Here is a 27,560-nt window from a genome sequence, read left to right as displayed (position 1 = left end):
CCTGATCTTATAACTGGTTCTGGTTTACTCTACGGTCACGATGCATCGGAGTCAAAATTACTGCTTCTCTCGAGTCGATGGTATAGAAAAAAGCAGTCGAGTGTGTAGGAATGTATGGTATGGGACTTCTGTGGCAGGGCTTGACTTCTGTTCAGGACTTCTGTACCAGGACTGTACTTGGGCCTCCCTGGTCCGGCCCTCAAGTCCTCCTTCTGTCTCTCCCCTCCATCCTTGTTGCTTGCTGGAAGTAGTCTCCAGCCTGTGACTTCCCCCGTATGGGGGTTGGGGGAGCCAGGTGTGTGGGATGTTGCCGTGCTTTAGGGCAGAATGTGGGCTTCTGAGACACAGAAGTGACCAGCCGCTCTGTTCTGGTGCCTGCGGTTTCCAGCCAGGAGCGCTGTGGGCCCGGCTGGCAGGGAGAGCCCCATGCTGGCTGGCTAGGAGGGTAGGCACAGCTCCTCAGAGCCCGAGGAACAAGGGCCAAGGCTTCCCGTGTTCCCACGCCTCTCTGCTTCAGTAACAGCATGGTTTCGGACAAGGTGTGTTCCCTCTTTGAGCCTCAGTTTTCCCATCTATAAAATAGGGGTGGGTGTGTAGGATTCAAGAGTATGCTGGGTTATGTTGCAGTGACAAACAGCTCCAAAAGGTCAACACAGAAAACAAAATAGTATGTCCCATTCACATTACGTGTCCCTTCTGGGGGACCTGGGCTTCTGCCATCTCTTCACCGTCCACACCCAGACCCAGATGGAGGGGGAGGAGCAAGAGAGCCAGGCCACGCACACTCTGTCTCCAAGCCTCCACCCAGGTAGGACACACATTGCTTCTCTGACAGTGCAGTGGCAAGGTAAGTCCCCCAGATGCATCTCATCACAGGTGGAAGCGGGAGTGCGGCCTCGCCAGGCATATGGAAAGAGCAGAGTTCTTTGTGGGTGCCCCTGGTGACCTCCAGAGGTGGCATCTTCCTTCTCAGAACAGTTGTGAGGATTCCATCAAACGGTATGTGCTGAGCTCGAAAGCCTGGCGCCTCCTTAGTGCTCCCGGGCAGTGACGCCCGGACATGGTCATGGCCGTGACTGCGTTGCTGATCACAGAAGTCCAGCTTATCCTGGGGCCCATGGATGAAAAGCCTTTGTCTTCATGATCTGGTCCTTCAGTGCCTGTGTTGGGAGGATTTGGGGTTCCTGAGTTCCGGGTACTGTGCTTTGAACTGGGAATCAGGGGTGACCCTGCCGTGGTCTGTGTCCCCAGCCAGCTCCCAGTCTCTCTGTGGCAGCAGGGACGGAGGGAATTTTTTTGGGTTTTCCTCGTTAGGGCCAGACCTTCATAGGAAGGCAGACAGAATGAAAGAAATGCTGGAACCTGGAAGGGGCCATTGTCTCTGTATCAGGATGCTTTCAGTGAGAGAAGCCCAGACCCTGAGCTGAACCAGGGTCAGCAGAGCAAGGACGTGAGCTGTCGGGTAACTGGAGAGCTTCGAGCCTGGTAAGCGGTGGTGCCGGGCTGCTCACCCTCCCAGCCGCCGTGAAGAGAGAGAATGCGACTCTGTCCAGTGTGGCCCCCCGAGCCCCCTGCATTCTCTCCGATGAAAGCGACTTTGTGCATGGGCCCGTGTTGAGCCAGGCACTAGCGCCACGAGGACAGAGTCTGCGGATGGAGCTGAGGTACTCGGTGCTTATCCTGGGGCTCATTCCGCACACAGCTCGCGGTAAGGGGGTACCCCAGGCCGCCAACAGCCACGGTCTCCCCCTCTATCTTGCCCCTTTGTTTCCTTGGGGCAAAAGCGAAGCCCAGCACAGAGAAGTGACCTGGCTGCTGTCACCAGCGTGTGAGAAGCAGAGTTGGGGGCGGCTGTGGGTTCGGGGCTGTGCGCCCTTGCTGCTTTGACATACCTCCAAACGCATCCTTGCGAAAAGTCGTCCACTTCAGAGGGTGTTGGGGAAACATCCCATGTTGCAAAATGAGATCGTAAAATGGCTTTTAAATGGCCCTGTGCCTGGCGTCTGTTCATTAGCAAAACTTCATTATTTACTGCCTATTGATACAAGACAGATTGAAAATCAGGCTGATTTCTCGCTGGCAGCCCTGCTCCTTGTGTTCGATCTCTGTGGTGACAGTTTGGGGCTCTAATTGAGGGTTTCGCTGATTGGCTTCCTCAGTCATCAGCGCCGGCGAGTGGGCGCTGCCCAGTGGTGATGAGGCCATTGTGTAGCTGGTTGTGGGAGGCACTGGTGTGTGTTGGGGGAGGGGAGGGGTGAGGTTTCCAGAAGGTGCTGTTCTGGAGTTCTGGCTAGTCTCCAGCGTTGACCATCACGGGGCAGGCTGTCCAGGAGGCGGGTTCTGGAATGTGCTGTTTTGGTGTTGGCGGACAGAGAGCTCAGTTTCAGTTCGTTCTCACTTTCCGTTCTCAGTGCCGTAATCCCTGGAGTCCGGCAGCCTGGACTTTGAGGGCTTTTCAGATGCCTCAACTGTTCTCTGGGACTGATTTGCTTACCCCTCCTGCCCCACCCCCTTCCTCCCACCCATCTGGCATTTCCCAGAACTGACAGCACAGCGGGCCGGCTTGGGTGAGCTGAGGAAGTGATTTGCTGCTGTAGTCATCCTGTCCCTCGCGGACGAGTATGTCTTCCAGCCAGCCCCCACCCCCAGCTTCTGAAAGGGCTGTCCCTAGCAGCAGATGACACTGGGACCCTCTCTTGCGTATTCCTTCAGGCGCTACTTGGGAGCGCTGCGTCTGGGTTGGGCCCCGGAAGACAACAGGGCAGGATTCAGTTCCTCTCACGGACGTCGTGGGGAGCCTGGCAGGGCGCACGTATCTACCTGCTTGGTGGCGATGGAATGTGAGGCTGGAGAGGCCCAGACTCTGGGCAGGATGGCAGGGTGGCGGGTGCAAGCTTGGGCCTGTCTCACCCCACGGCCGTGCTCTTTGGGGACAGTGTCCTACCCTGCTGTGGACTCCGGAGCCCACACTACCTGGTTCCCTCCCAGCTCTGCCGCTTACAGCCCTGAGCCCTTATGCAAGTCAGGTCACCTCTCAGAACCCGCTTCCCCATCTGTACGTGACGTGTGTCACACAGAGCCTGGCACGGAGCAAGGGGTCCCTACATGTGACACAGGACCGCAAGTCTGGTGACTTGCAGCAATACAACACATGCTTGTCCTCTCACAGTCATGGAGGCCAGAAACCAGAAAGCAAGGTGTCGGTACCAACGGGCCTTGCTCACTCTGGAGGCTCAGTGGGGTGGGGGCGTCCTTCCTCGATGGGGCTGGCATCTGCCGCTGAAGGGGCAGCTGGCTCTCCTGTCCCTGCTCTTCATCCGGCTCTGCCCGGAGCCCCTCAACCTGCGGCCATCACATTGCTGTCCGGTTGGGCAGCTGTGGTGCTGCCAGTAATGTTGCGGTTCTCAGTCAAATGCTATCCACGGGGCTCCTGGGGCACGCAGTTGGTTACGCGTCTGACTCTTGGTTTCAGCTCAGTTGTGATCTCAGGGTCATGAGATCAAGCCCCGCGTCAGTCTCTGTGCTCAGTGTGGAGCCTGCCTGGGATTTTCTCTGCTCTACCCCTCTCCCTGCTCGCTTTCTCTCTCTGTCTCCAATCTTTAAAAAACCCCACCATTCAGAAGTGGGGGCTGCTTTAAAATCAAGGGAAACCATGAGGCTGTAAGGAATGGAAAACGCATGGGTCCATTTGTAGCCCGGGATACATCGTTTCCGAACATGTGGCAAATGCAGATGCCGGCTCACTGTAAATGACAGAGATGAAGGCTGAGAAAGAAAACAAAAGCCTTTGTTCCAGAAGCAAGGACAAGGCAAAGAAAAGGGAGCAGTGCCTGGGTGTGCATTCGGAGGCTGGAGAAGGGGTCACTCGGGCCCTCCGTGCCCTGGCACCCGTGGGGGAAGGCGGGCGGTGTCGGGTCTCTGCTGCTCACCGCAGGGCTGAGGGGCTCTGGAAGACGCAGGGACCTGGGAGAAAGCCGGCCGCCTGCTGGAGCATCCCAGCCTGTCCACGTTGTGTTTGCGGTGGCTACAGAGCAGGCGTCAAGATTTCCCAGAGAGGAGGAGACGGGGTGGCTTCTGGATCCTGATCAAACATAAGCTAAAGGGGCAACTGTAAAGCACGGAGCCGCCTGCACCTGCCTTCCTGCTGTCCTAGTGCGGGGGGCAGGGCGGACAGTGTGGGGTGGCGGGGGGAGCAGTGGCCGTTCCTGAGCTCTTACTAAGCCGCATGGGCAGCGTGCTGGGCAGCTTGCAGACCTGACTAGGTTGTGAGCGCTGGCCCCATTTTATAGACAAGGAACCCGAGGCATAAGGAGTCACTGTTAGTACATGGCGAGACCCAGGACCTCCTGACCTTAAGACACCAGGCTCTCTGTCTTTCCCTGAGGACCTCTGCAGCCAAAGTCATCAGTACAGAGCAGATATCCCCTACCCCAACCTACCCCAGCGGCCTGAAGCAGCATCCAGGATGTGGCTTTCTTACTGGTAAGCTGCAGAAATCAAAACCCTGCAAGAGTCCTGGGAGGAAACCGTCCTGAGCCATTGCCCTTTGATTGGAGAGGGAGCACGCCTGCTCATCTGCAGACGTAATCATTGCACTTGAAATGGTGAAAATCCGTCCATGTGTGTTGTTAGCAGACAACCCAGGCCGTCCCGTGGTCTGAGGGCCCGAGTGACCCCTTCTCCAGCCCGATCTGGGGCCTCCTTTTGTTCTTCAGCCTCTGGACTTCATCTCACGAGGCTGTGGGACTCAAACATTTCTTCCTCCCCACCAGGAAGAACTGAATGTTACCCTGAAATCACCCATAATTTTTCTGTAGCTGCTCCGCCGTCCGTTGGAGCAGGAGTTGGCCAAGTTTCTCCATAAATGACCTCCAGGTCATACGTGTTTGAGGAAGGGGGGCCACGCTGTGGTTGTCGTGTACCCTCAGCTCTGTGGATGGAATATGAAAGAGCCACGGGTGATAAATGTTATGTACATTTCCCTGTGTTCAGTGAAAATCCATTCACAGAAGCAGATGGATTCAGCCCCTGGGCCATGGTTTGCTGACCCCTGATCCTAGAGTAGGCAAGGGGCTGAGTTCAGGGCTGGAGGTGCTCGCGTGGAGGGTTTCCCCAGTGACACCCCTACCCTTGCATGCGCGCGGGGTGGGGGATGTCCTCTTTGCAAGGAGACGGTATTGGAGGCGACAGACAGGGCGGGTTCCTTCCGTTTGCTTGGCAATCTGATGTCTCCAGCAGGGCAGCCCTGATGGACCCACATCTGTTCCCGTCGGTGGTAAGAATTGCTTAGACCTGTGGCTTAAACATCCGTCACACCTTTTCCTGCTATTAAATGCTGTGTGGCAGCCCCTAGCAGGGTGCCGACTGGACATTGTGGTTGGCAGGCACTTTGGGAGATCCTACACGGGCGCCCCTCTTAGACCGCGGTTCCAGGGAGAGTGGCTCTGGATGCTAGGGTTCACACAAACCCCAGATGGCTTTGGTGTAAATGCTGTTGCTGCAGAAAGGGGTGTGGGGGCAGGGGGGCCTGTGGCCATGAAGCTCTGGAGACGGCTACTCAAATCCCAGGAACCTTCCAGAAGCCAGTAAGAACCCCGTGCGTGGTGCGAGGTGGTAGGAGCCTGCAGCTAAGAGACACAGCCCCCGCAGGGCCGTTCCTTCCTCCTCAGGCCTCTTGGTCCTCGTCTGTAGCAGGAGTGAGCTTGGGTTAGTTGGTGCTCGTGGTGATGGGCCTCTGTCTTTCCCTAGAGTTTGGCTGAGGATTCTTGAGAATTGCTTCACATCTTAGTAAGCTAAGCCTGGAGACACCGGAGACCGTTGTCGATTTGTACTTGCCCACGTCTGTGGGTGGATAGGCTGTGCGCAGAGAGGTTGGCAAATCCCCTCGTGTGTGCCGTCGAGATGGGTGTGTGTGTCCGTGAGAAGCGCGCGGCTCCTGGCTCTCTCCGCTCGCTTCCTTCCCAGGCACTGCTTTGCAGCCGGCGGGACTAAGCAACGAGCCAGCTAGCCCGGGCTCTCCCCTGCTTACCTGCCCTCGGGGGCTTCTCGCTGTTTGCGGAAGGACCAGAGTCCCGCTGTTTTCCCTTGTTGCTTCATCCTCCTGTCCAGCAACCTCCACGAGACTTGGCCCTGTCTGCCTCCCAGACGCCGTAGCTGTCCCTTTCTTCCCCACGGACTTGCACACCGTAACAGTGTTGGTAGATCGTCTGAAGACAGTCTCCCCTGCTGGAGTGGATGCCACGTGAGCCCCAGGCTTTCTGTCTCCCATTGGCTGCCGCCCCCCTGGAGCCAAGGTGTCTGACCCTTAAGAGGAACTTCGTACAGTTTGTGGACTCAGTATCTGGGCGGCTGGCAGGTGTTTGCCTCCATGGGCTGGAGCAGTTGGCTCACTCGTGGGGCAGAGTCTGCTGGGTCCCAGCCTTCTCTCTGTGCAGCTTCCTTGAACTCCACCCAGGACCGACGGGAGCAGGTGCTGCTTAGCAGGCTCTCGTTCTCTGCCAGGCGCTGGCGGGGTGGGTCCTGAGAGGGCCCCTGGGACCCCTCACAGCTGTCCCACGGGAAAGACTCGGTTGCCCTGTTGTACTGGAGGAAGGGGGGCTCAGAGAAAGCCGGTGACTTGTTTGAGGCAGCACCATGAAATCAGAGCTCAGTCCCAGCCGACTGAAGTCCCGATCTAGCCCTTCTTAAAAAATTATTTACTGATGAAGAAATCACAGCACGTTTTCATCTCTAAAGAGCTGATAAATACTGCTATAACTCAGAATCCAGAAACACAAAGTAGTTTTCCTAAGCATCTGACACACTTCTCTAATGCTGCTTCTCCCACATGTTTTTTTTTTAAAGATTTTATTTATTTATTTGACAGACAAGGATCACAAGTAGGCAGAGAGGCAGGCAGAGAGAGAGGGGGAAGGAGGCTCCCCGCTGAGCAGAGAGCCCGATGTGGTTGTCAATCCCAGGACCCTGGACCATGACCTGAGCTGAAGGCAGAGGCTTTAACCCACTGAGCCACCCAGGTGCCCCCCCCCCAACGTTTTTAAGCTGGATCCTGTGATAGGCTCTTTGTAAGACAGAGACATAGTGTCATTTTTCTGGGCAGAGGCTAGAAAAGTATTTCAGTCATTCATTTGATCATTCGGTTGATCAAAACTTATTTTTTCTAACATTCTACTGGAAAGTTTTGAAACAGCTCTGTTAATTTCACCATGGACACCTGCGCACCCACCACGAACATTCCGCCGTTACCAGTTCACTGTCCTTGCTTTTCCTTGTATCCCTCCGTCCCCGGCTTTCCCTCCCGCCCTTTATACCCCATCAGTTCATCTTTTAAAGTGCATCTCACAGTAAATTGCAGGTATCGGTACACCCGCATTGCATGCTCTCTGCCTTCTGACAAGTGCCTGCACCTGTGCGGCCCGAGACCCAGACCTTTGCCATCACCCCAGAATGTTCCTTGATGGGCCTTCCCAGTCAGTCCCCACCTCCTTCCTCAGACTTAGTCACTGTCCAGCTTTTCCCCCCATCACAGACACAATAAGTTTCCCCTTTAGTTTGAAATCTCCAGGTTGTGACGTTTATTTTTGAAAGGGTAACTACTCTTAAACATAGTAAAACTTGGTAAGGTATAAAGTTGTACTGTGAAAAATACCTCTGCCTTCCTCACACCCTGGCTTTTTTCAGAGCCATCCCCGTACAGGCATCCGCGGTTGGCCATTTCTGGTGTCTTTCTGGAAATGGTTAATGCAAATGTGTGTCTGTCTTCAGCTTCTTGATGAAAATAGAACTTTATCTGACCTGTTGTTTTGGGTCTTGCCCTTGTCACTTGCTGTCATGTCCAGGAGGTCGTTTCATGTTAGCAGAGGAGGTCCGTGCCGTGCTAGTACTTGTGCCGCTGGGATCTGCTGGTACCATCTTATGGAGCCGTTCCGCTGCTTGCCCGCTGGCTCTTACTGCTGTCCGCAGTGCTGCCGTGTCGTCCCGGCAGAGCTGGGCTGCTTCTGTCGTCCGCGCATCTCCGTTACTCGCAGAGAAACTTGACGTTCATTCTTAGTCGACTGGGTACTTTCCTCTCCCTGAAATTCCTTTTGCTCCAACATTTACTGAGCAACTAGTGCGTGCCTGATACCGCCGTGGGCTCTGGGAATACTGTCCTTGAGACCCTCATAGTCTTTACGGAGAAACTGACCCGTCAAAACCTAATTCACAGAAGTGTTGCAGTCCACACTGGTTCACGTTTCCGGGGCTCTCAGATGATAGTCTCAAAAACTCCTAAAAGGTCTTGTTAAGCCAGTGGTTTACTCACAATGGAGAGTCTCGGACCTTAGCTGATTTTTAAACCACACGAATGCCTCTCATTGTTCATAGAACAAAACAACAAATGAACAGATAAACCTAGAAGCCTGAAAGTGGTCCAGACCCAGGTTGGGTGTCTCCTACGGGCCCAGAAAGCCCAGGCTGACCCAGTGCTCAGAGCACAGGCTGGGGCCCGTCTGTCCTCTGCCTTGGCTCGCCATTCTGGAAGACAGCCGTGCCACTGCACATTTTGTTCCTTATTTTAAAAAATGAGAAATTGGGGGGGGGGGAGCCGGGAAATAGTGGTCGTTTTTGGCAGTGCAAAGTGAGGGCTAATTGCTTAAGGAGAGGCTATTTGCAAAGATCGATGAGGGAGAAAGTGACCCTGGAAAGCATAAATCATGGGTGTCATTTCATGATTGGGACAGAGATTGGTTGCTCTGTGATATCTGCCTTTTGCCTTTTTTTCTGAACCGTAAATCTGGGAGCCGTGTAATTAGAAGAGAGAGATGACAATTCTCTTCCTTTGATTTTTTTCTTATCTTCAGACCGAGTTATCCTTCTCATGCGTGAAGATGGTGAATTTGCTACAAAGCAGTTTCAAAATAGATCGACATTTCAGTGTGGAAATACAGCTTGTATCATCATTCATTTCATCGGTCACAAATACCGATTCCATGTCCACGCTGGGCCAGGCGCCGGGCCAGGCCGCTGTGTGTCGTGGGGCGTGCATCCTCCCGCTCCCAGGGAGGGCGGCCGGCTACACGGCACGATCCGGAGATGATCGGAGAGGTGGCTATAGGGAGCACTTAGTTTTGCCCATTGGGGCAGCTCTCTCCTAGGAGTGTGTATTTTAGCTGAGTCTTGAAGGGTAAGACAAGGGCCGGCTGTACCGACACGTTGGGAGAAGAGAGTATGGGAATGTGACTTGAGAGAATTCTTGCTTCCCACGCTATCTGAGGATTAAAGGTGTGAATACGTTGGCACATGGTAGGTGTTGAACACACGTTGGACGGGGGTCCCCTTGTCTTTGTCTTTCTAACAGGGCACTCAGAGGTTGTCAGAGATAAGTAAGTGAGGAGGAAACCAGGGTTTGTTGAAGCCGGGTGACATGACGATCGGTGGGAGCCTCCCTCATGGTCAAAATGCCCGATTTTCTGCTAGTCCATGGAGACATGATGTGTTCTGCTTGGAGTCTGTAGACTGACGTGTATATCCAAACATGGGAAAGGACCTGGGCTTTCCTGGGGTGAAAGCCAGCCACCTTGGACTGGGTCAGACCTGTGCCTTGTTCCTCTAGGCCTGGTGCCTACCCAGAAATCACCCTGTGGTATCAAAGAAGACAGGCAGTAAGAAAAGCATAGGGTTTTAGACACATGTGTACACCTGTGCACATCTACTCTTTTTTTTTAAAGATTTGTATTTATTTATTTGACACAGAGAGAGATCACAAGTAGGCTTAGAGGCAGGTAGAGAGGGGGGGGGAAGCAGGCTCCCTGCTGAGCAGAGAGCCCAATGTGGGGCTCGATCCCAGGACCCTGGGATCATGACCTGTGCTGAAGGCAGAGGCTTAACCTGCTGAGCCACCCAGGTGCCCTGTGCACATCTACTCTTGAGGGGCTGAGTCTTCGCAGACCTTCTTCACTGCATCAGAGCTCTCTGCACCAGCAGAGCCTCCTCACTGTGGATCTGGGTTAATTCAGTTTCTGTGCTTCCCAGAAGCAGAAGCACAATGCAAAGACCGGGGACTTTGGCACAGGAGGCAGCATAGCTTGGTGACAAAAAGTGTAGACTCTGGAGCCAGACCCACTTGCATTTGACACCCACCTCTGTCACTTACCAGCTGAGTGGCCCTGAGAACGTTGCTTTTTGGGCTGCCTGGTGCTCCGCTGAGTGGTTTCGCTCTGATGGCTGGGGCTGCCGCCATCCGGGGCTCCACTGCACTGAACATCCAAGATGGCGCACCCACTCCTCTGGCAGTTGGTTCTGACCTCACGGCATCTCTGATTCTTCCATTCATACACACCGAATCCTCTTGTCCTTGCCTGGGAAATGGGAGGGATGCCTGTGCTCACAGGGCTGTGAGGAGGAGGATGTAGGAAGAGTTTGTAAAGCAGGCAGCCTTTGACGATGCCCGGTGGGGGTGTGAGTATGTTCGCAGCCCCCCAGGCCTGGGAGTGAGGGCAGCCCAAGGAGGGGGAGTGTCCACCTTGGCTGCCCCTGCTCGGATCTTGATTCTAGAAGTAGAAGGAGGGAGACTTTTTCCTGTGGTGCGGGCAGTTGCCTGATTAGTTCTTACCTCTCTTCCTCCTTGCCTTCCTATTTAAATAAGCATTTACTTAGCACAACTGTCATTCTTTTTAGCAGAATCTCTGTTATCTAAGCTCTTATCCTAGGCTTGAAGAGTCCCCAGTCAGAACACCAGGGTAAACCAGTGTCTGAATTCCATGTCGGCATCCATGTGAGGGGCTGTGGTTAGCTGTTCCCACCATCCCCGCCCCCCCACCAGAAACCCAGGAAATCCTGAGTCAGGAGAGATGGGGGAAGCTTCTTTGCTGATGTACCCCAGAAGTGGATTCTCTGCGAGTCTCACCTGTCCCTCCCCATGCATGGGTCTGTAACACCTGAGCTATTTGTCCAGGAGGACCTGGGAATCATGGCTTCTTTGTTCCTCCCAGAATGGACTCGGCCTTTCCTGTCCCCGCGTACTGCTGTGTGAGTCCCCAGGCCACAGGCTGCACGGGAACCTGCCTTGCCTGCAGGGAGGAGGGAAGGGGGGCATCCATGCTGCTCACCACTTTTTTATGTCCCCAGCTGAGGGTGAAGCAAACAGGCTCAGTCCCAGGTCTGTCCTCCAGGATCGCCTGCAGCTTCCGGGGTGTGACAAGGGGTGTTTGTGGCCAATGGCAATAGAAAGTTGATTTTTCATACAAAATACTCCCTGCCCCACACTTTTTTCATTCCAGACTGTGGAGTAAAATGAGCTTTCTGGATGAGGACTGTAAGCCCCAGAGACTGGTGGTACCGGTCCGGACAGACAGCATGAAAAGACAAAATGGTAGAACCAATCTAAGTTTGGGTATCAGTGATCAGCACGCAGGTGCTGTCGAGCTTGGCCTGATTTGCTAGAAATATTCCAGAGTTTGGAAAGGTGACAGCTTCTGTTCCATCCAGCCTCCCCGGAACCCACCGAGACATGTCAATGTCTCCTGGCTCGCTGATGCTGATAATGCTGCATAATGAGAAGAAAAGCTCCTAATTCAGGAGGGTTTAACGTCTCCCAGCCACACAGATCCTTTGTCCAAAATGTTCCCTAAAAATCAGCAGCCCTGAGGGTTAACTTCTCTGTGAATAAGAAAACGCCTTCTGGGAATGGATGGTTTTAGAAGCAGCTTTTTTGTTCTTAGCATCGTAAAGTGATGTCTGTCCTTAAAACCCTCACCTCTTGAGTCCTCCTGGTCACCCTTTCCCTTCAGTTCTGTGGGGTCAGCCCAGTCAGAACCTTCCCTGTTCCCTCAGGCGATTCCCTGGGTCCAAGCTCTGTTCACGTCCAGTCTGAAACGAGGTAGAGATAAAGGTGGCGGCATGATGTGCGTTAACAGTGCGGCAGGTGTCTTCAGCCCGGGAGCCCCTCCCCCAGTCTGCTTACCTGCTTCTCACATCATGCACAAACAACCTTCCCCAGACCCAGGTGCAGGCAGGTAGGCTCAGAGAAGACAGGCCTGGAGCCGCCCCACAGCCATTCAGGAGAAGGTGCTAGAGTCCTGGCCACATCCACGGGGCTCTGCAAGGAAGCGCCAAGGGGAAGGTGATGTCTGCTCCGAGAGGTGCCTTCCGAGCCTCCCCCTTGTCCTTTTCCATCCTGCCTGAGAAAGAGAAGAGTGCTGGAAGGCAAAGTGTCTATTTTCTGGCTTTCTGCACTGCAAGTGCATTTTTGTGGCGGGGGCGGGTTGGAAAGAGTATCTTGTTTACTTTACACTGTAATACGAGAGATACTTAGTATATAATAGATGTCTGTTTATGGTTGCGCGAGTCAGGCAAACAGGCACTTTCATCCGAGACAGCGCAGGAAAGTTCAGGTACATCCCACACATCCGTCTGCCCTCTCTGTCTTGAGCTCTGCCAGGGTCATCCTTCCGACCTGCTTCCTTCTCACCTCACTGATACGGGGACATCCTAAGTCACAGTGGTACCCCCCACTGGGCATGTGCAGCTCCCACGGAGACCAGGAGCTGTTTGCTGTGCCATTAAAAATGTATCGGAAACCCTCTTTTGGTGAGATAATAGGTTTTTATTTAAATGTTTAATTGGCAGTACATTATTTCAAAGCTCCAGTGATGCAAAGGAATGCTTAATAAAAAGCTTCCTTTCCAGTGTGTGCACCTGCTGTGGAGGCCGCCACTCCCACCCCCTGGTGCCCACATGGTGCCCCTTTTCTAGGTGTCTTCAAGGTCACTGCTAATGCTTCTCTATGTAAAAATGAACACAACTTGATAGTCTTAACTCTCTGCTTTGGCGCCCCAGGTAGTGTGTTAGACTTGCCGTCTGCACCCTGCTTAGGCTCTCACTTGATCTGTCCTGGAGATCTCATTACAGCACACAGAAAGCTGTTTTGTTCTTCAAATCACATTTAAAATTTTTTTCTAAAGCAATTGATTCAAAAGATACACTTTTTTAATCTTAATGGAAATACAGCAAATGAAAATTCAGCCTCTTTCTCTGCATTCCCACTCCTACTGCATTAGCAATGATGGCCTCTGTTGGTTTTCTTATGTATTTCTCCAGAACTATTATTATGCTTGTACCCTCAAGGGTGTGCATGTGTAACTCCTTTTTTTTTTTTTTTTAAAATCTGGCCATCTCATACAGACATGTTACAATTTCCTGAATCATTTCTCTATGGTCGGACCTTTAGATTGTTCGAAAAAATTTTTTTCAACGTACCTGAACAATGGAAAGAGGAATGGTTTTTGTAAATCCTGGTTCGTGTCTGGGATTATTTTCTGTAGATAGATCCTGGGAGTGAGCTGTCTGGGCCAGAGCATGTTGATGTAGGGACTGTGGACACGGCCTCATGGCTTCCCTGGTAGATGAAACCACCTCTCACGCCAGCTGTCCACGGGAAAAATGACGCTCACCCTCACAGCAGAGCCACACTCAGCCCCAGCCCAGTTTTTTTTTTTTTTTTAACTGTGCCTGTTTTTTTGTTTTTTTTTTTAAACCTGAGCTTTTCTCAGGTTGGCAGTAGGCAGGTTTTATCCTTCCTGGGTTTGGAGGAATCGCTCAATAGTGGCTCGCTAGCAAAAGCTGCTCTTGGACCCCATTGTAACTGCTTAGCTCCACACACGAGGGGCTCGGGTGGGGTGCTTCTCGCTCCGGGCTGCCGTATGTGGGGTGAGAGATACCCTTGGGCTGATGGAACAGATTCTCTGTTGGTGTCAAGGGTAATAGAACGCCCTGCTTTTCTCAATAATTGCCAGGTGATTTGTACAGTGCGCAGTTCCTGAGAACGTCCCACCTGCCAGGCTCTATTGTGCATAATCTGCAGGTGGCATGTTTTATGTTCAGAACGATCCTATGAGGTGTAGGATTGTCCTGCCTATTTTACACGGGAGGACAGTGTGGCATAGAGTGAGCAGGTGTTGTCTCCTGGCCACAGGGCCAGAAACAGCTGGAGCGGGGGTTGACCCTGAGTGGTGTATCCCCTGAGCACAGCCTCCATGACCATGGCCTTCTCCTGATTCACAAGGGGGTTACCTGGGAAGGGTTCAAGTTTTACCACCTTCTACCTTATAGCTGGTTTTCCCTGCCTTTGCTGAGGGTTTGGAGCAGAAGACCCTTTGAAGTTGGACGGACCTGAACTCAGATCCCCTTCCTGCAGGTGTGGCCTTGGGCAAGGTCTCAGCCTCCCTGAGCCTGTTCCCTCATCTGTGAAGTGTGTTTGTGCGTTGGGGCGGAGGGGGCGGGACCCTGCCCCTCCCGGAAATTGTTAGGGAAATGGACGAACAGGGCAGGTAACACGGGAGCTCTGACAGGTGCAGAGTGAATTGCGTGCTCTTGCCCTCGAGAGCCCCCAGCCTCCCTTTGGTCCTCCCATCCTTCCAGTTGATGAGAAGCTCCGTCCCCGGACATGACTGTAGTGTCACCATTTCTGGAGCAGCCACTAGTGCTGAGCATTTGGCGATCTGCCTGACGTCGTGCCTGCCATCCGGCCAGACGGTGCCTCGTCTTTCACCCCATCCCGCTCCCGTGGGGCCCGTCTGAGTCAGCAGCCACAGCTGTGCGCTGCCTTAAATTGCTCCCTGCGCCACGGGCGGCAAGGGGAGAACCGTCTGGAGACGACGCTGGCCTTTCGTGTTGACGTCCTAGGTGTGTCTGTGTGTGCGATGTTCACCACGGGGACAGTTGGATATCTTCCCACTGCTCATTTGATCCCTCGCATCTCAGACCCTAATCAGGCCTTTAGAGCTCCAGAATTACATGCTTCTGCAGGCCTACTATTATCTCAATAGGATTAGCGGTCCTCTCTCCGCGAAGAGAACGGGAGCCCTCACCGGGCCATGTTTCCATTACCAGAACACCGTCTCCAACCATCCTTCCACAGAATCACCTGTGCTTTCCCAGTGACTGCGTTTTCACCTCGGTCTGAACAGGGAATGTTCAGGGAGCACTGAGAGGCCAGGTTCTTGCGTGATGGTGCAAAAACCGTGGTAACCAAGATGCGTTTTTCTCTCCCCCTTCCCCCTCTCCCAATGGCAGGTTCCTGGAGATTTGAGTCAAACGTCTGAAGACCAGAGTTTGTCGGATTTTGAAATGTAAGTCCACGGCACCTGCTCACCAGGGGCCTTTAGAAATAGGACTCTGTTGTTTGGCTTGTGTCCCAGAAGACCACAGGGGGTACTAAAATCACTGTGGCAGGCTGATTTGATATCTTAGAGGTGAGAAGTTGTTCGCCTGCAGCCCAAGTCTGGCCTTCACATGTGTCTTGCTTCTGTTGCTGGGTATTGGAAAACAATTAATTTTTTGGGTCAACATTTAGGATTTGGAAGCTATCATATAACATGTACATTTCACTTAAAAAAAAAAAAAAAAGTCTCCGCTCCTTAGCAGGCGACAGTGGGAGCTGAGTCGTGGCTGAGTCCCTCACACGGGGACACACTGTGCTGGGGAATTGGAGTTTACAACCCTTGAGTTACTGGAAACAGCAGTGGTTCGGGGCATGGGTCTGATCTGTTACTGGATATGATTCCGTCAGGAGTGTTTGACGGTAAACTCCTGAAGTGTACTCAGTTGGTCTTCAGATGAGGTTGCCTTGGGGTTTGGACAGGTTGTCCCCTTGGATTGCTAAAGCCAGCGAAGCGGGTCCCAGGTTAGTGCCCAACAGAGCCTCCCTCTGCTGTCACTCAGTTGTCCTGAGCAGAAGGTGGCCCAGCCTGAGAGAAGGTGTCATCGGGGCTAAATCTGCCTTGGGAGGGCTAGGACCAGGCCTTGGAGCATTGACCAGAGCCAGGCTGACCTTCCCTGCCCTCCCGGCTACAGGTCTTACACCGGCATGACCTTGGGCAAACCTCTAGACCTTGGGCCCGAGTTGCTCGTTTGTACAGTGAAGGTCACGCTACCCTCCTCACAGGGCAGTGGCGGCAGTGACGGGGAGGTGATGAAAACACCAAGGGTTCAGGAGGTTGCTCGGTCCTTGGGCGGCTGTCAGGCTGGTGTAGGGTGAGGGGGGTGAGGTGAGGTGAAGCCATGAAGGATGGAAATCAGGTGTGAGCTTGCCTCCCATGAGCCTGTGGTGGGGAGTATAGCATGCAGAGGATTATGGGATGGCAACCCGGTGGGGGGCCAGGGTCGGGACAAGCTGGGCAGAGAGGTGAGAGCTGTGGAGGAGGGTTTCAGTGACCGATGTGAGGCAGAAGGCTCACCATTACAGCCAAACCCATCAGGCACTTCCTGTGGCGAGGGGTCATGCCAGGTCCCTGATGGAAGCCATGAGCAAGCCACAGTCCCTGCCCTCAAGCAGCCACTGCCTGGTCCGGCTCCATCATCTCTCTCCCGGAGATTTGCAGCCCCCTCCCTTGGGTTTGTGCATCTCCACTAAAGCCAGAGGGAAGCGCCATTTTCCTCTCTCAAGATGGAGGCCAAAGTCCCTCACGTAGTTTGCACAGAGGCCACTGCAACTCCTCTGACTCATCCTGTCTTCCCTGCTCAGGATCATTCCTCCCAGACCAGGTCCTCTGTGCCGGGCATTGTTCTCACCCACTGAGTCCCCTTGACAGCCCTGCAACATGGGTGTCGTCCTCCAGACGATGCGTGGAAGCCAGGATTCCAACCAATGCAGACTTGATCTGGGCTGTGCCCTTCACACATGTCAACTCCCTGCCTGAAGCACCTGTCCAGCCTCAGCCTCTGTGATGCCTCGGACCAAAGCGACACCTCAGCCCTCCACCCCCACCCCCACCAGTGCCTGTCACTGTCCTGGGATCCAGGATTCCTTGGTGGCACTAACAACAATGATAACTAAATGATGTCTCTTACAATTAGAAACATGTAGGTACCTAACAATGGATCCCCAAAACCCAGAATGTTAAAGTTGACAGAAACGAAGGGAGAAACAGCTGGAAACTTGAATACCCCACTTTCTGTGTGGAGTACAACAACTGGAGAGAAGACCAGCAAGCGAAGAGAGGACTCGGGCAACCTGTGACCCAGCTGGATCCAGCAGGCACAGGGAGATCCCTCAACAGAGGACACTTTCTTCTTCAGTGTACTGGAACATTCTCCAGGCTAGACCATACAGTAGGCCTCAATACAAGTGTCCATAAACTTAAAAACATGGCCGTTACACAAAGTGTCTTCCTGGACCTTGGTCGAATAATCATTGAGGGAATGGTCTCTCTCCCTCTCCCTGAGGGTGGGGACTGTGTCTGCCTGCTTCCTTGTTCCGTCTCCAGGATCTAGAGTAGTGACTGATGCGTAGTAGGTGTTCAGTAAGTGCTTGCTTTATGCACGAAGAAACAAATGAAAGAATGAACGGATGAATTAATGTCTAGGAGACAGATGGTCATGTAAATCATTCCTTTAAGATTTTATTTATTTGAGAGAGAGAGAGCGAGCATGAGCAGGGACAGAGGGAGAAGCAGACTCCTCTGCTGAGCAGGGAGCCCGATGCAGGACTCCATCCCAGGACTCTAAGATCATGACCTGAGCTGAAGGCAGATGCTTAACCGACTGAGTCACCCAGGCGCTCCAATAATTCTTTTCTTTTTTTAAAAGATTTTTAAAATTTACTGATTTGAAAGAGGGAGAGAGAATGTAAGATCACAAACAGAGGGGAGGGTCAGAGAAGCTGATTCCCTGCTGAGCGGGGAGCCCGACACAGAGCTTGATCCCAGGACCCCGGGATCATGACCTGAGCTGTAGGCAGACGCTTAACCAACTGAGTCACCCAGGTGCCTGTCTTTTTTTTTTTTTTTTTTTTTAAAGATTATTTATTTTAGAGAGAGAGAGAGAGTACACAAGTAGGTGAAGCAGAGGGAGAGGGAAAGAGAGAATCGGAAGCAGACTCTGCACTGAGCGTCAAGCCTGAGGCAGGGCTTGATCCCACAACCCTAAGATCATGACTTGAGCTGAAACCAAGAGTCAGACTTTTAACCAACTGTGCCACTCCAGTGCCCCCATCATGGAAACAATGCTCTGAAAGAGAGAGATGCCTAAGGCAGCTCAGCGTGTCTTGCCCTTGCCAGTCAGGAAGGTTAACGAAAAGCAGATTGTTTGGTCCATTTTTGCACTGCACCCACCCCCTTGACAGAAATGTAAGGGGAGCACTTAGGCCCTGGTACAATCTGAGGGCCCCTTCCAGGAGGAAAGCCATTACAGGTACAAGCCAACTTGATGGCTCAGAATTGCAGTTTTTACTTGGAGCTCTGAGGAAGTGATGAATTATTTTGTCCCCTGAAGGAGGTCTGCACCTCGTCTCAGAGCTTAGAAGGAAATGCTGCTTCAGGGGGGAACCATTTCTTTGTGAAACTGAACTGCTCCCCACTGCAGAGATGGGGAGGCCACTAAGTCACGGAATCTTCCACCATCTCAAATTGGCTTCTAAGCGCAGGAGGCTGGTGCGTGGCTCTGAGCTGCTCTTGAGAGAGGAGGACAGTTCAGGAAAAAGCATTTAGCCCTGGAATGACTCTAAGTAGAGGCCAGGACTGGAACCTCCCAGCCCTCCCAGAATTGTGCAGTACCGTTTTGATGATCGCCAGGGCTGATTTTCAAGCTTTAGTGACAGTTGGCACATCTGTCCTCGAGCCTTGGATTCCGCTGGTGGAACATGAGCGGTGGTGGGTGTGTGGACCCAGAGACTCACAGTTGGGTGAAAGTCATCTCATAAGACAAAACTCGCAGAACTGACAGAACCAAAGTGACCCTTGAAGACCCCTTAAATATCCTATGAGGACTAAAGGGGTTACTGTGGGTAGAAGCGTGGAGTCCTACATTGGAGGTTCTCAGTAAATGATTTGCACTTGAATTTACGTCTTGGCTTACTGGAGCCGTACACAGTGTTTCTGGAAAGTTGCAAGAGGGGTGTCCGTGCCTGCCCTCCGGGTTTCCCTTTCCCCACCCCAAATAGCTGTTGCTTGCCTAACTGTGGACGTCCGCCTCCTGAGCCTTTTTGCAGAGTCTGATCTTAAAAATGGGTGCCAGGGTCTAGATCGAGCACAGGCAGGAGGGGGTGCGACTCCTCTGGGTGGTCATCCGTGCATGTGACCCTCATAGCTGCCTGGGGGCTTCCGATTATCAGCCCCCTTTTCAGATGAGGAAATGGGCTTAGGTAAATTCTGAGTCACGGTGACTCAGTTCTAAGAACGGAAGGGCAGCCCTTGCTCGTTCGGAAGTTCAGACTGTGATTGTAAAGAATACACACGCGCGTACACACACACACACACACACAAGTCCCCGCAGAACAAGGCTGGGGGCTGGCTACGCACGCTCACACTGGTCCCACGGACTCCTGTGTGCACTGGCCGTTGTCATCAGTAGCTTGCTGGTAACGCCTCTTAGAGAAGATGGTTTCCTCTCACTTTCTCGGCAAATTAAAATGACAACTTCGCATCTTTCCTTTGGGCAGATCAACGCGGGCACTGATCAACGTGTGGATCCCGTCGGTGTTTCTCCGGGGCAAAGCGGCGAACGCCTTCCACGTGTATCAGGTGAGTCCCTGGTTTTCGGGTGGGTGTCCCCGCTCTGGCGGGATGGACAGCTGTTTGTGGCGCTGTGGTGCGACTGCCTGTCGGCGGCGGAGCGCTGTCCCCAGGCGGCATTCCGGCCGCCCTGCCTCCCAGAGGAAGCGGTCCTTCCCTCGTCCATACAGGAGGGACCGGGTGCGGCTCCTTCCAGCCCGTCAGGCCTCTCGGTGTGGCCTCTGCAGATCTGAGCTCGGACTGCTGGACCCAAGATGGGGTCTGTCGACTTGTGTTGTAGCCACGGCGTCCAGGTATCGGTGCTGCCTCAGGTGTGCTAGGACCTGTGGCCGGACATTTGCCACTTGGATACCGTGCTCAGGTGTCCTCTTGGGGCCGGCGTTCTCTGCAGCTTGACGGATGGCACTCTGCCTACCTGGAGGGTTTCAGCATCTCTCCAAGAAAAAAAAAAAAAAAAAACAGTGAGCTTGAAAAGAGGAGCCCTGGTTTCCATTTTTGTAACCTTAAGTGAATCTCTGTTTCCTCATCTGTAGGTCGGAGACAGCCCTACCACTTAGCTTGCAAAGCTCTTGTCAGGTTGAGGGACGTCTGGCACCCTACATAACCTCCGTGTTCTCATCTTGATGCTTCTCAGATCCCAGATGCTCGGCCTGTGTGGTCTTTGGGGGCAGGCCTGTTGCGGGGGGTATGATTTATAGGCACAGGCATCAGCCTGACACATGCATCTCAGCACCTCACGGACCGATGCGCTGGGGTAGGGCAAGGCAGCTCGCGCCAGAGTGACCTTAGTTTACGTGTTGGTCTGGACAACGGCAGTTAGCAAGTAGCAGGTTCGTGAGTGTTGGAGAATCTGAGTGTTCGTGATGCTCTCAGCTCGGGCTTGGAAAGATTAGACATGACGGACTTCTGTGTGTCCCCTTTGTTGTCTTTCTTCTCGAATGCCAGAAACCAACCAAAAACCTCTTCCCTGAGTTCTCCCTTCGAGTTCTGCTTTGCGGTCATCAGAAAGCTGGGAGGCGTTGCCTGGACGCTGGAAGGGGTGAAGCCGACAGCTTTGTTTCGGCGCAAAATGAAAATGTGATCTCACTTGAGAGGTCTCCTTGGCCTTTCATGTCTGCCTCTCCCCACCCCCTCCCTGCCCCCAGCCCAGGATGGGGTCCGGCAGGTTGTAGCGTCTAGAAGTCAGTTATGAAATGAGACGGACACAGCCCGTGTGCCGTTGCCTGGGAGATGGTTGCCGCGGTGGTCACGGGGGCATCTGTGCCCCTCTGCTCCTGTCCTTCATGGCTTCGGAGCTTTCCTGGGTGCAGCCCAGGAGTCGCCCGCATCAGCCAGAGCCACTTTGTCTCACACGGCGGGCTCTCCCAAATCTTCCTGATGCTATCTCTGGAATGCCGCTGTTTCTCCTCTTCGCTAACAGTGCTTCTGGCTGGTTTCTTAAGAGCAAAACCCGAGCTTGTGTTTGGAAACATTATAGAAAGCTTTTGGTTTGTGGTGTTTTTTGTTTTTGTTTTTTTAAGATTTTATTTGTTTATTTGACCGAGAGATTACAAGTAGGCAGAGACGCAGGCAGAGAGAGAGAGAGGAGGAAGCAGGCTCCCTGCAGAACACAGAGCCCGATGTGGGGCTCGATCCCAGGACCCTGAGGTCATGACCTGAGCTGAAAGCAGAGGTTTTAACCCACTGAGCCACCCAGGCGCCCCTGCGGTGTTTTTATCGTAAGCGATACTGGATAGAAGATGACTCATTTAAAAATGAGGGTACCATTGGACATTATTTTTCTTAGTTTAAAAAAGTGCATTCTGTATATCTCTTCTAAAGATTTGAGATAATTTCCAAAGAATTCCTGTAAAAGAGTGACAAAATAGAAGTAAAGAGAGGAATAATAGGGTTCAGGAAAATGCGAACTAGGAGAACTTGAATTAAGGAAACTGAAAATCACACATGTCTGTCACGAGCCCCTCTGTGATTATTCTCATAGGTTGGTGAATTTCCTGTGGGCTTCCTGGCAGTCTGTGTGAAAATGGGAAGGTGGCTCTTTTGGATAATACCATGGCTAATGAGAAGAAAATAAGTCAGCTCCTCAAAGGGAGCTCCGAGAGAAACTTGTGCGTCAGATTAAGCAATACTGAAGGATGTAGGAGACAGTCCCCCATTACATCCCTGTGACAAATCGCTGTCACACTTCATCAGATCCCCCTCACAGGGGCCAAGGGCATAACCTACAAAAGGAAGCAGTTCATTTGATGAGCCAAGAGGAAAGGCTCCTCCGCACGTATGATTCCCTCGGTAGATCTGGGCTTTCCAGTACAACAGCCATTGACTACGTGTAGCCATTTAAATTCACGTGAACTAAAATATAATAACATGAAAAAGGCAATTCCTCAAGTCTGCTGGTCACATTTGCATGCTCAACAGCCACACGGCTCAAGGCCACTGTGCAGGGCAGCACAGACACAGGATATTTCTGTCACTACAGAAAGTTCTCTGGGGCACTGGGGGCCTAGAACAGTGTCTCCGGCCCGAGCATGGGGAGGCAGGCTACGTCAATGTGTGCTTGGTCAGGCTTTAGAAAGACAGAGGCTGGACATGAGCTACCAAATCCTGCAGGGAGGAAGCCATTTCCTTTTCAGCTCTTCCCTGGCTTGGGGTTCCCAGGTGGGGTAGGAGGAGACCCGGAGCGTGGCCCCCATGCCCCCCGCTCTCTTCAGTCTTGCTGTTGAGCAGAGACCAGAAGGCCCCAGAGGAGAGCCTCAGCAGGAGCAGACTTGAGCCTGATCGTACACGTTGTTTTGTTTTTACCGTGTTTATTTATACATTTGCCTTCTAGTTATGGCACAGAATCCTGTTTTCCACCCACCACGGTGATGCATGCAATTTTAAAATAAAGTTAAGAAGAAACAAAGCGAGTCTGGTTTAAAAAAAAAAAAAAAAAGAAAGAACCAAAAACCAAAGCAACACTATGTAAATGATTATGTAAGCAGCAAGGGTTCAGGGCAGCGCTATGTGACCAGTCGTGTTTGGGAAACGTGAAGCGGAGGGAACGGACAGCGTACGGTAGCTCACTGATGGTGACAGTCCCCCCAGGAAGCCACAGCGGCCGCTGCCTGTGGCTGGTCTGTGTGCGTTCTGTCCAGGAGCTCACTGAGCCCTCACACCCGCCCCGTGCACAAACGCTTCTTACCACCATCTTATCAAGGAGACAGCGAGGCACGGACAAGCATCTCCCTCAGTAACACGTTTTCGCCCAAGTAGCATTTTCTCCAAAAAGGTCCCAGTTGGCAGAGGTTCTGAGAGCGAGGGTGGAGCTCTTCAAAAATCCAAGAGCGAGGAGGGGGACAGGTAGCATCATGCTGGAGAGCTTGCCGTGCGGTTTGGAGAAGGAGCTCACAGGTGTCAGTGAGCTAAGGGTGGCGCCGGGGCTTTCACTGCGTATTGTGAAGGGGTCGGGAGTTGTGTTTTGCACAAGGGTTTCTGGGGAGAGGTGCCGTCCTCGGACAGGGTTGAGTGCAAGATCTTAAAAAACGGTTTGTGCCTTCGAGTGCTGTGCTTTCCGCACTTGGCCCCCACGTCCGAGATGGGGGCCCGGCACGTTCGGGCACTTGGAGGAAATGGCAGCATTTGAACAATTCTCAGGACACCAGTAAAATCCATGTCCAGAACTTTCACCCATGAATATTTCTGACGCTTCCGGCCCCTGCTAACGCTTGGCTGCCAGCGGACACCAGCCAGGGACACAACGACTGAACAGCAGCAAATAAAATGGCAGAAACTGTTTACTAACCGGTCTTGCTAGGCTTTTGTCTTTCTCGCTGTGTTAACACAGCGTTGCGCTTGTGAGCTCCATTTTCTGTCACTTCTGTGTGGTAGTTACGTTTATTGTTAATCAGTTCCTGGTTTATACCTTTGCGATTATTTGATCTTATTCCCCAAATGGCCTGACCTCCAAACAAGATTGAGGTCCACTGTCTTTAATATTCTGCTGTTGTGTTTATAAAGGGAGGTTGGGCCTTTAAAAAAAAAAAAGAAGAAGAAGAAGAAGAAAAAGAACCTGCCTATTTTTCTCCTAAGCAAATATTACAGCCACTAAACTGGTATGAAATCATCCACCAGTACCCTTACTTTCTGAACCCTCAGGTCTTCGCCTTTGAAAAGAAATGTGAGCTGTAAGTATAGCCGAAACCGGTCCTCTATGTGGGACTGATTTCAGCCTTTGAACTTAACCACCGGCAGCACTGGCTACTGGACAATATTCCGTCTGCGCAGCCCAGCTAATTAGGTCTCCTTTGTATTAAAAAGGAATGTTGCTTTGTTTCAGCAAAGCTCTTCCCTTCTTGAATACGTCCCCTTTCCTGGAGACCACAGGGTGTCCCTTGGCTCAAAGGAACGGCAGTACCTGGGGAACTCCCATTCAAAAGGAAACCGAGTCCCCTGGGCAGCCATTCGGAAGGTTTCTTCCAGCGGAGCATTGTTTTTACACGAGGCGGGGAATCCATTGTTTCTCCTGTTAGATCACAGGGCCTGGGAGGGCTGTGAGGCCGCAGGTGGCGGGGAGGAGGGCGACATGGTGGCTCTCAAGGCGGCGGACTTCTCAGTCTTCCTTTTCATCCTCTTCCCCCAGAGGCTTCGCCCATGGGTCCTTGGGTTCCATGCCTTCGGCTCTGTGCTTAGGCTCACTCCGTCCTCGGGAGCCTTTAGGCTGTGCACCGCATGGGCTCGCCTCCGGAGCCAGCTGTGTGGAAGACACCTTTATACCAGAGTTTCTCCTACGGGATAATTCTTTGTGAGTGGGGGGAGCTCGCCTGTGCCTTGAAGGCTGTTGAGCACCGTCCCTGGCCACTGCCCAGTCACCAGCCATACTGTCCCTCCAACTGTGACAGCCCAGGAGCTCTCCAGACATTGCCAAACATCCTCTGGGGGCATCATCGCCCTAGGCTGACAACTGCTGCTGTACATGGACCCCTCGAAAGCTGTTACGTTTTTCTGTTGTTGATCGTAAATGGGACCCTATGATGCATGCCTTCCTCCTGACTACACAAGTCTCTCCCTCCTTCCTCCTTTTAAACTTCTGCACGTTATTTCCTAGAATGAGGGACCCATTACTCACTATTCTGTGAGTAATGTCCAGTATGCTGGACATTTCGATTTTCATTTCCTGGCCATAGCCTACAAAGCCGCCAGATTGTTCTAGTACAGATCTCTTTGTACATACTGTAGGCACGTCTTACGGATAAGTAGTTAGGGAATTTGACAAGGGGGAGAATGTATACATTTTTTATCATAATAGGCCTTGGTAAATTGCTCGTCTGAAGGCTGAATCAATTTTCAGTCATACCAACAAGGTGAAAGAATGTTCTGTCCCCATGTCCTTGCCATCTTCGGCTATTAGCAATCTTGAAAATTTCACCATTCTGATAGAGGAAAAAAATTACATTTCCTTGATGTTTGAATTTGCATTTTCCTTACTGCTCAGGAGGGTGGGCTCATGTCTTTGCTTTAATTTGCCCTTCGTGTTTTGTGTGCGTGTGAATTGTCTGTGGATGTCTTTCCTGGTTGTTTCGCGGCATCGTCCGTCGCTTCATTACCCATGTGTAGGAGTGCTGTGGGTAGCAATCCTTCATACCCTACCTTTCAGTCTTTGGCTTGTCTTTTAGCCTGACGAATGAGGTTTACTGAGTCTTCCTCTGTTACCTGGTCTTCTCATCTTGGGAAGCAAGGGGTTCCTTGGCTGACCCGCTGGGGTCTACTCTGCCTTACTCAGTTGTTACAACAGCCCCGAGATCTTACAGATGTCTTTGCCCACCTCTAAAATGGAAAGACCATGTTCAGAATGGTGAGTTAATAACTCGTCCAAGGTCTGAGAGTAGAAGCATCCGAGCCAGGATCACTGCTGGTCTCTCTACTCTGAGTCTAGGGCTTTTTCCTAGATGCCCAGGCTTCCTTTGGAGGACAGTGTGGAGACCAGTGAGCAGAAGTTGGAGAAAAATAGGTTTTGGCTCATCTACTGATCCCTTGAACTGACTGTTCATCTCTCTCTTTCTCCCCAGCCATCCTGCAGTAGGCTGGGTGCTGGGGATGTTGTGAATGACAGAGATGTAGTCTTGGTCGCTGACTTCTTGATATACGGAAGATTGAATGTAGAGAGCCCATCAAAGGCAGAGTGGTCTTACCAAGTACTGATCTTGACAAAACCCTGCCCCCTGCCACATTTGACCCTATTCTATGCTAGAGAGACCAGATGACCTCTGAGGCCCCTTTCCAAGTTTGTAAGAACTGACACATATATCTGGTCTACATGGGCGAAAAGGACTTTTTTTTTTTTTTTTTTTTTTAAACTGTCCTGGCATGAAAAGTGGATATACAGTTACTCTTCCATCTGACTCTTCCATTACTGCCCCCGGTGCAAGAAGCAGCCAATGTACTGACTGCCCCCAGCCTTGGATTTCTTGGAGGAGGCTTTGTCTGGGCCCCTTGCTGCCGGCAGAGTTAGGACAAGAGACCGAGACTTGCCCCCAGAGCAGGGTGCTGCTACATTCCACACCTCGGGGGCTCAGCAGAAGCCAAGGGCTTAGGTTCTCACCAGGGTTCTCCCGTGGTCTTCGTGGCCGTGGCTGCCGTGTTTACATCTCTGGGTCTTGCCTTGAAGCCTAGGCCCAGGTGCGCAGTGGGCCCTCCAGTACAGCCTGTGACCTGCAGCTCTGGGAGGCACTGCTGCTCACCGGAACACCGGCTGTTCACCTGCCGGAAGGTCGGCTCTGCAAAGCCACAGCTGGGTTGTTTTTGCTTGCTGCTGTATCTCCAGTGCTTAGAATAGGGGAGTAGGCTCATTGCATGACGGATGGATGGATGGATGGATGGATGGACGGACGGACCAACGAACCATTTGACTCCAGTTCTCCCCCCGAAGTAAGATTCTGCTAGGCGCCTCTCATCAGAGTGAGAAGTTCTCACTGTGTTGGTTCTATCAGACTCTTCTCTAAACTCCCCGGTCCTTCCAGATTATTTCTCTTGGCATCCTTTCAGCCCTGCCTCAGTTTTCTCACTGATCGGAACCACTTTCCTCCGTGTTGATAACTGGCCCGGTTGTGGTTGGGGAAGTTTCACCTGCTGCAGGTACTGTGCTGCTTTGCCGTGGAGTAGTGGTTTAGTTCTCTAGAGCTCAGCAGCCGAGGATGGCCTGGATCTCCAGCCATAATCCCCAGACTCTCCCATAATCACCTGTATGCCGTCAGGGCCCCCGTCCCAGCACCTGCCCCAGGATTTCAGGTACTAAGAGTAAGAGTTCAAGTTTGGCAAGGTGGGGGCCTTTAAGAAGGTCAGACAATAAGGATTCATTGACTTCTTGTGAATCAGGCACTGTGCTAGGCCCTGAGGATACATTCGTGAACATTATGTACATGATACCCACCGCCCCACTGGAGTTTATAGTTCTACCAGAAAAGACACCTTGAACCTGTTAATGTACGTGTAACACAGAGATAAATACATCATTACAAACTGTGGATGTGCAGTGAAAGAATACTACATAGGGTTCCAGAGATTATAAGAAGGGCCCACTTAACCTGGGGGTAAGAATGGGGTTCTTTGAGAACATCCGCTCATTTTCTAAAGGACAATTCACAGTTAATGAAGTAAGAAGGGAAGGGGGACAGTCCAGGCTGAGGGCGTTGCCTTGAAGCAGGAAAGAGCTTGGTGCGTTAGAGGAGCTGGGAGGCTGATATGGTAGGGGTGGGGAGAGGCAGGGAGAGAAGGCAAAGAGGCTCAGGGTGCTGCCGCCAGCTGGGTCTTCCAGGGCTTTCTAGTGAAGCCTGCCTGCCTGCTTGCCTGTCCGTCCACTGCCCCATCCACCCATGTGTCCACCCGCCCAACTCTCCAGCCAGCCACGTACCCACGCACGCAGCTGTCTGTCCACCCGTCCACCCGTCCACCCACCCCCACCTGCACACCTAATCGCTATTGCAGGAGCCCAGGGGAGAGGGAGCGCCGGTGGAGACCTGCAGATTGGCCACGGAGAGCAGAACAGGTGATGCGTCTGAGGTGTGGGTTCATCCGGCTTTCCGGTACTCGGGGTGG

General features: G+C 52.5%; 1 protein-coding gene across 4 annotated transcripts in view; it reads left to right on the top strand.

Annotated features, from left to right (window-relative positions):
- The window catches only part of SNX29 (sorting nexin 29), a 477,185-nt gene that overhangs the window by 328,161 nt on the left and 121,464 nt on the right, over window positions 1-27,560 (top strand). For all 4 annotated transcript variants that reach the window (XM_032328137.1, XM_032328140.1, XM_032328139.1 and 1 more), the window contains exons 17-18: window positions 15,052-15,107; window positions 19,415-19,496. In XM_032328137.1, the coding sequence (XP_032184028.1) occupies window positions 15,052-15,107; window positions 19,415-19,496 (138 nt within the window). The remainder of the gene's footprint in view (window positions 1-15,051; window positions 15,108-19,414; window positions 19,497-27,560) is intronic.

The sequence above is a fragment of the Mustela erminea genome, chromosome 20 (genome assembly GCF_009829155.1).
Source record: "Mustela erminea isolate mMusErm1 chromosome 20, mMusErm1.Pri, whole genome shotgun sequence".
In the NCBI taxonomy this organism is placed as follows: domain Eukaryota; kingdom Metazoa; phylum Chordata; class Mammalia; order Carnivora; family Mustelidae; genus Mustela; species Mustela erminea.
This window is presented reverse-complemented; position numbering and strand designations above follow the sequence as displayed.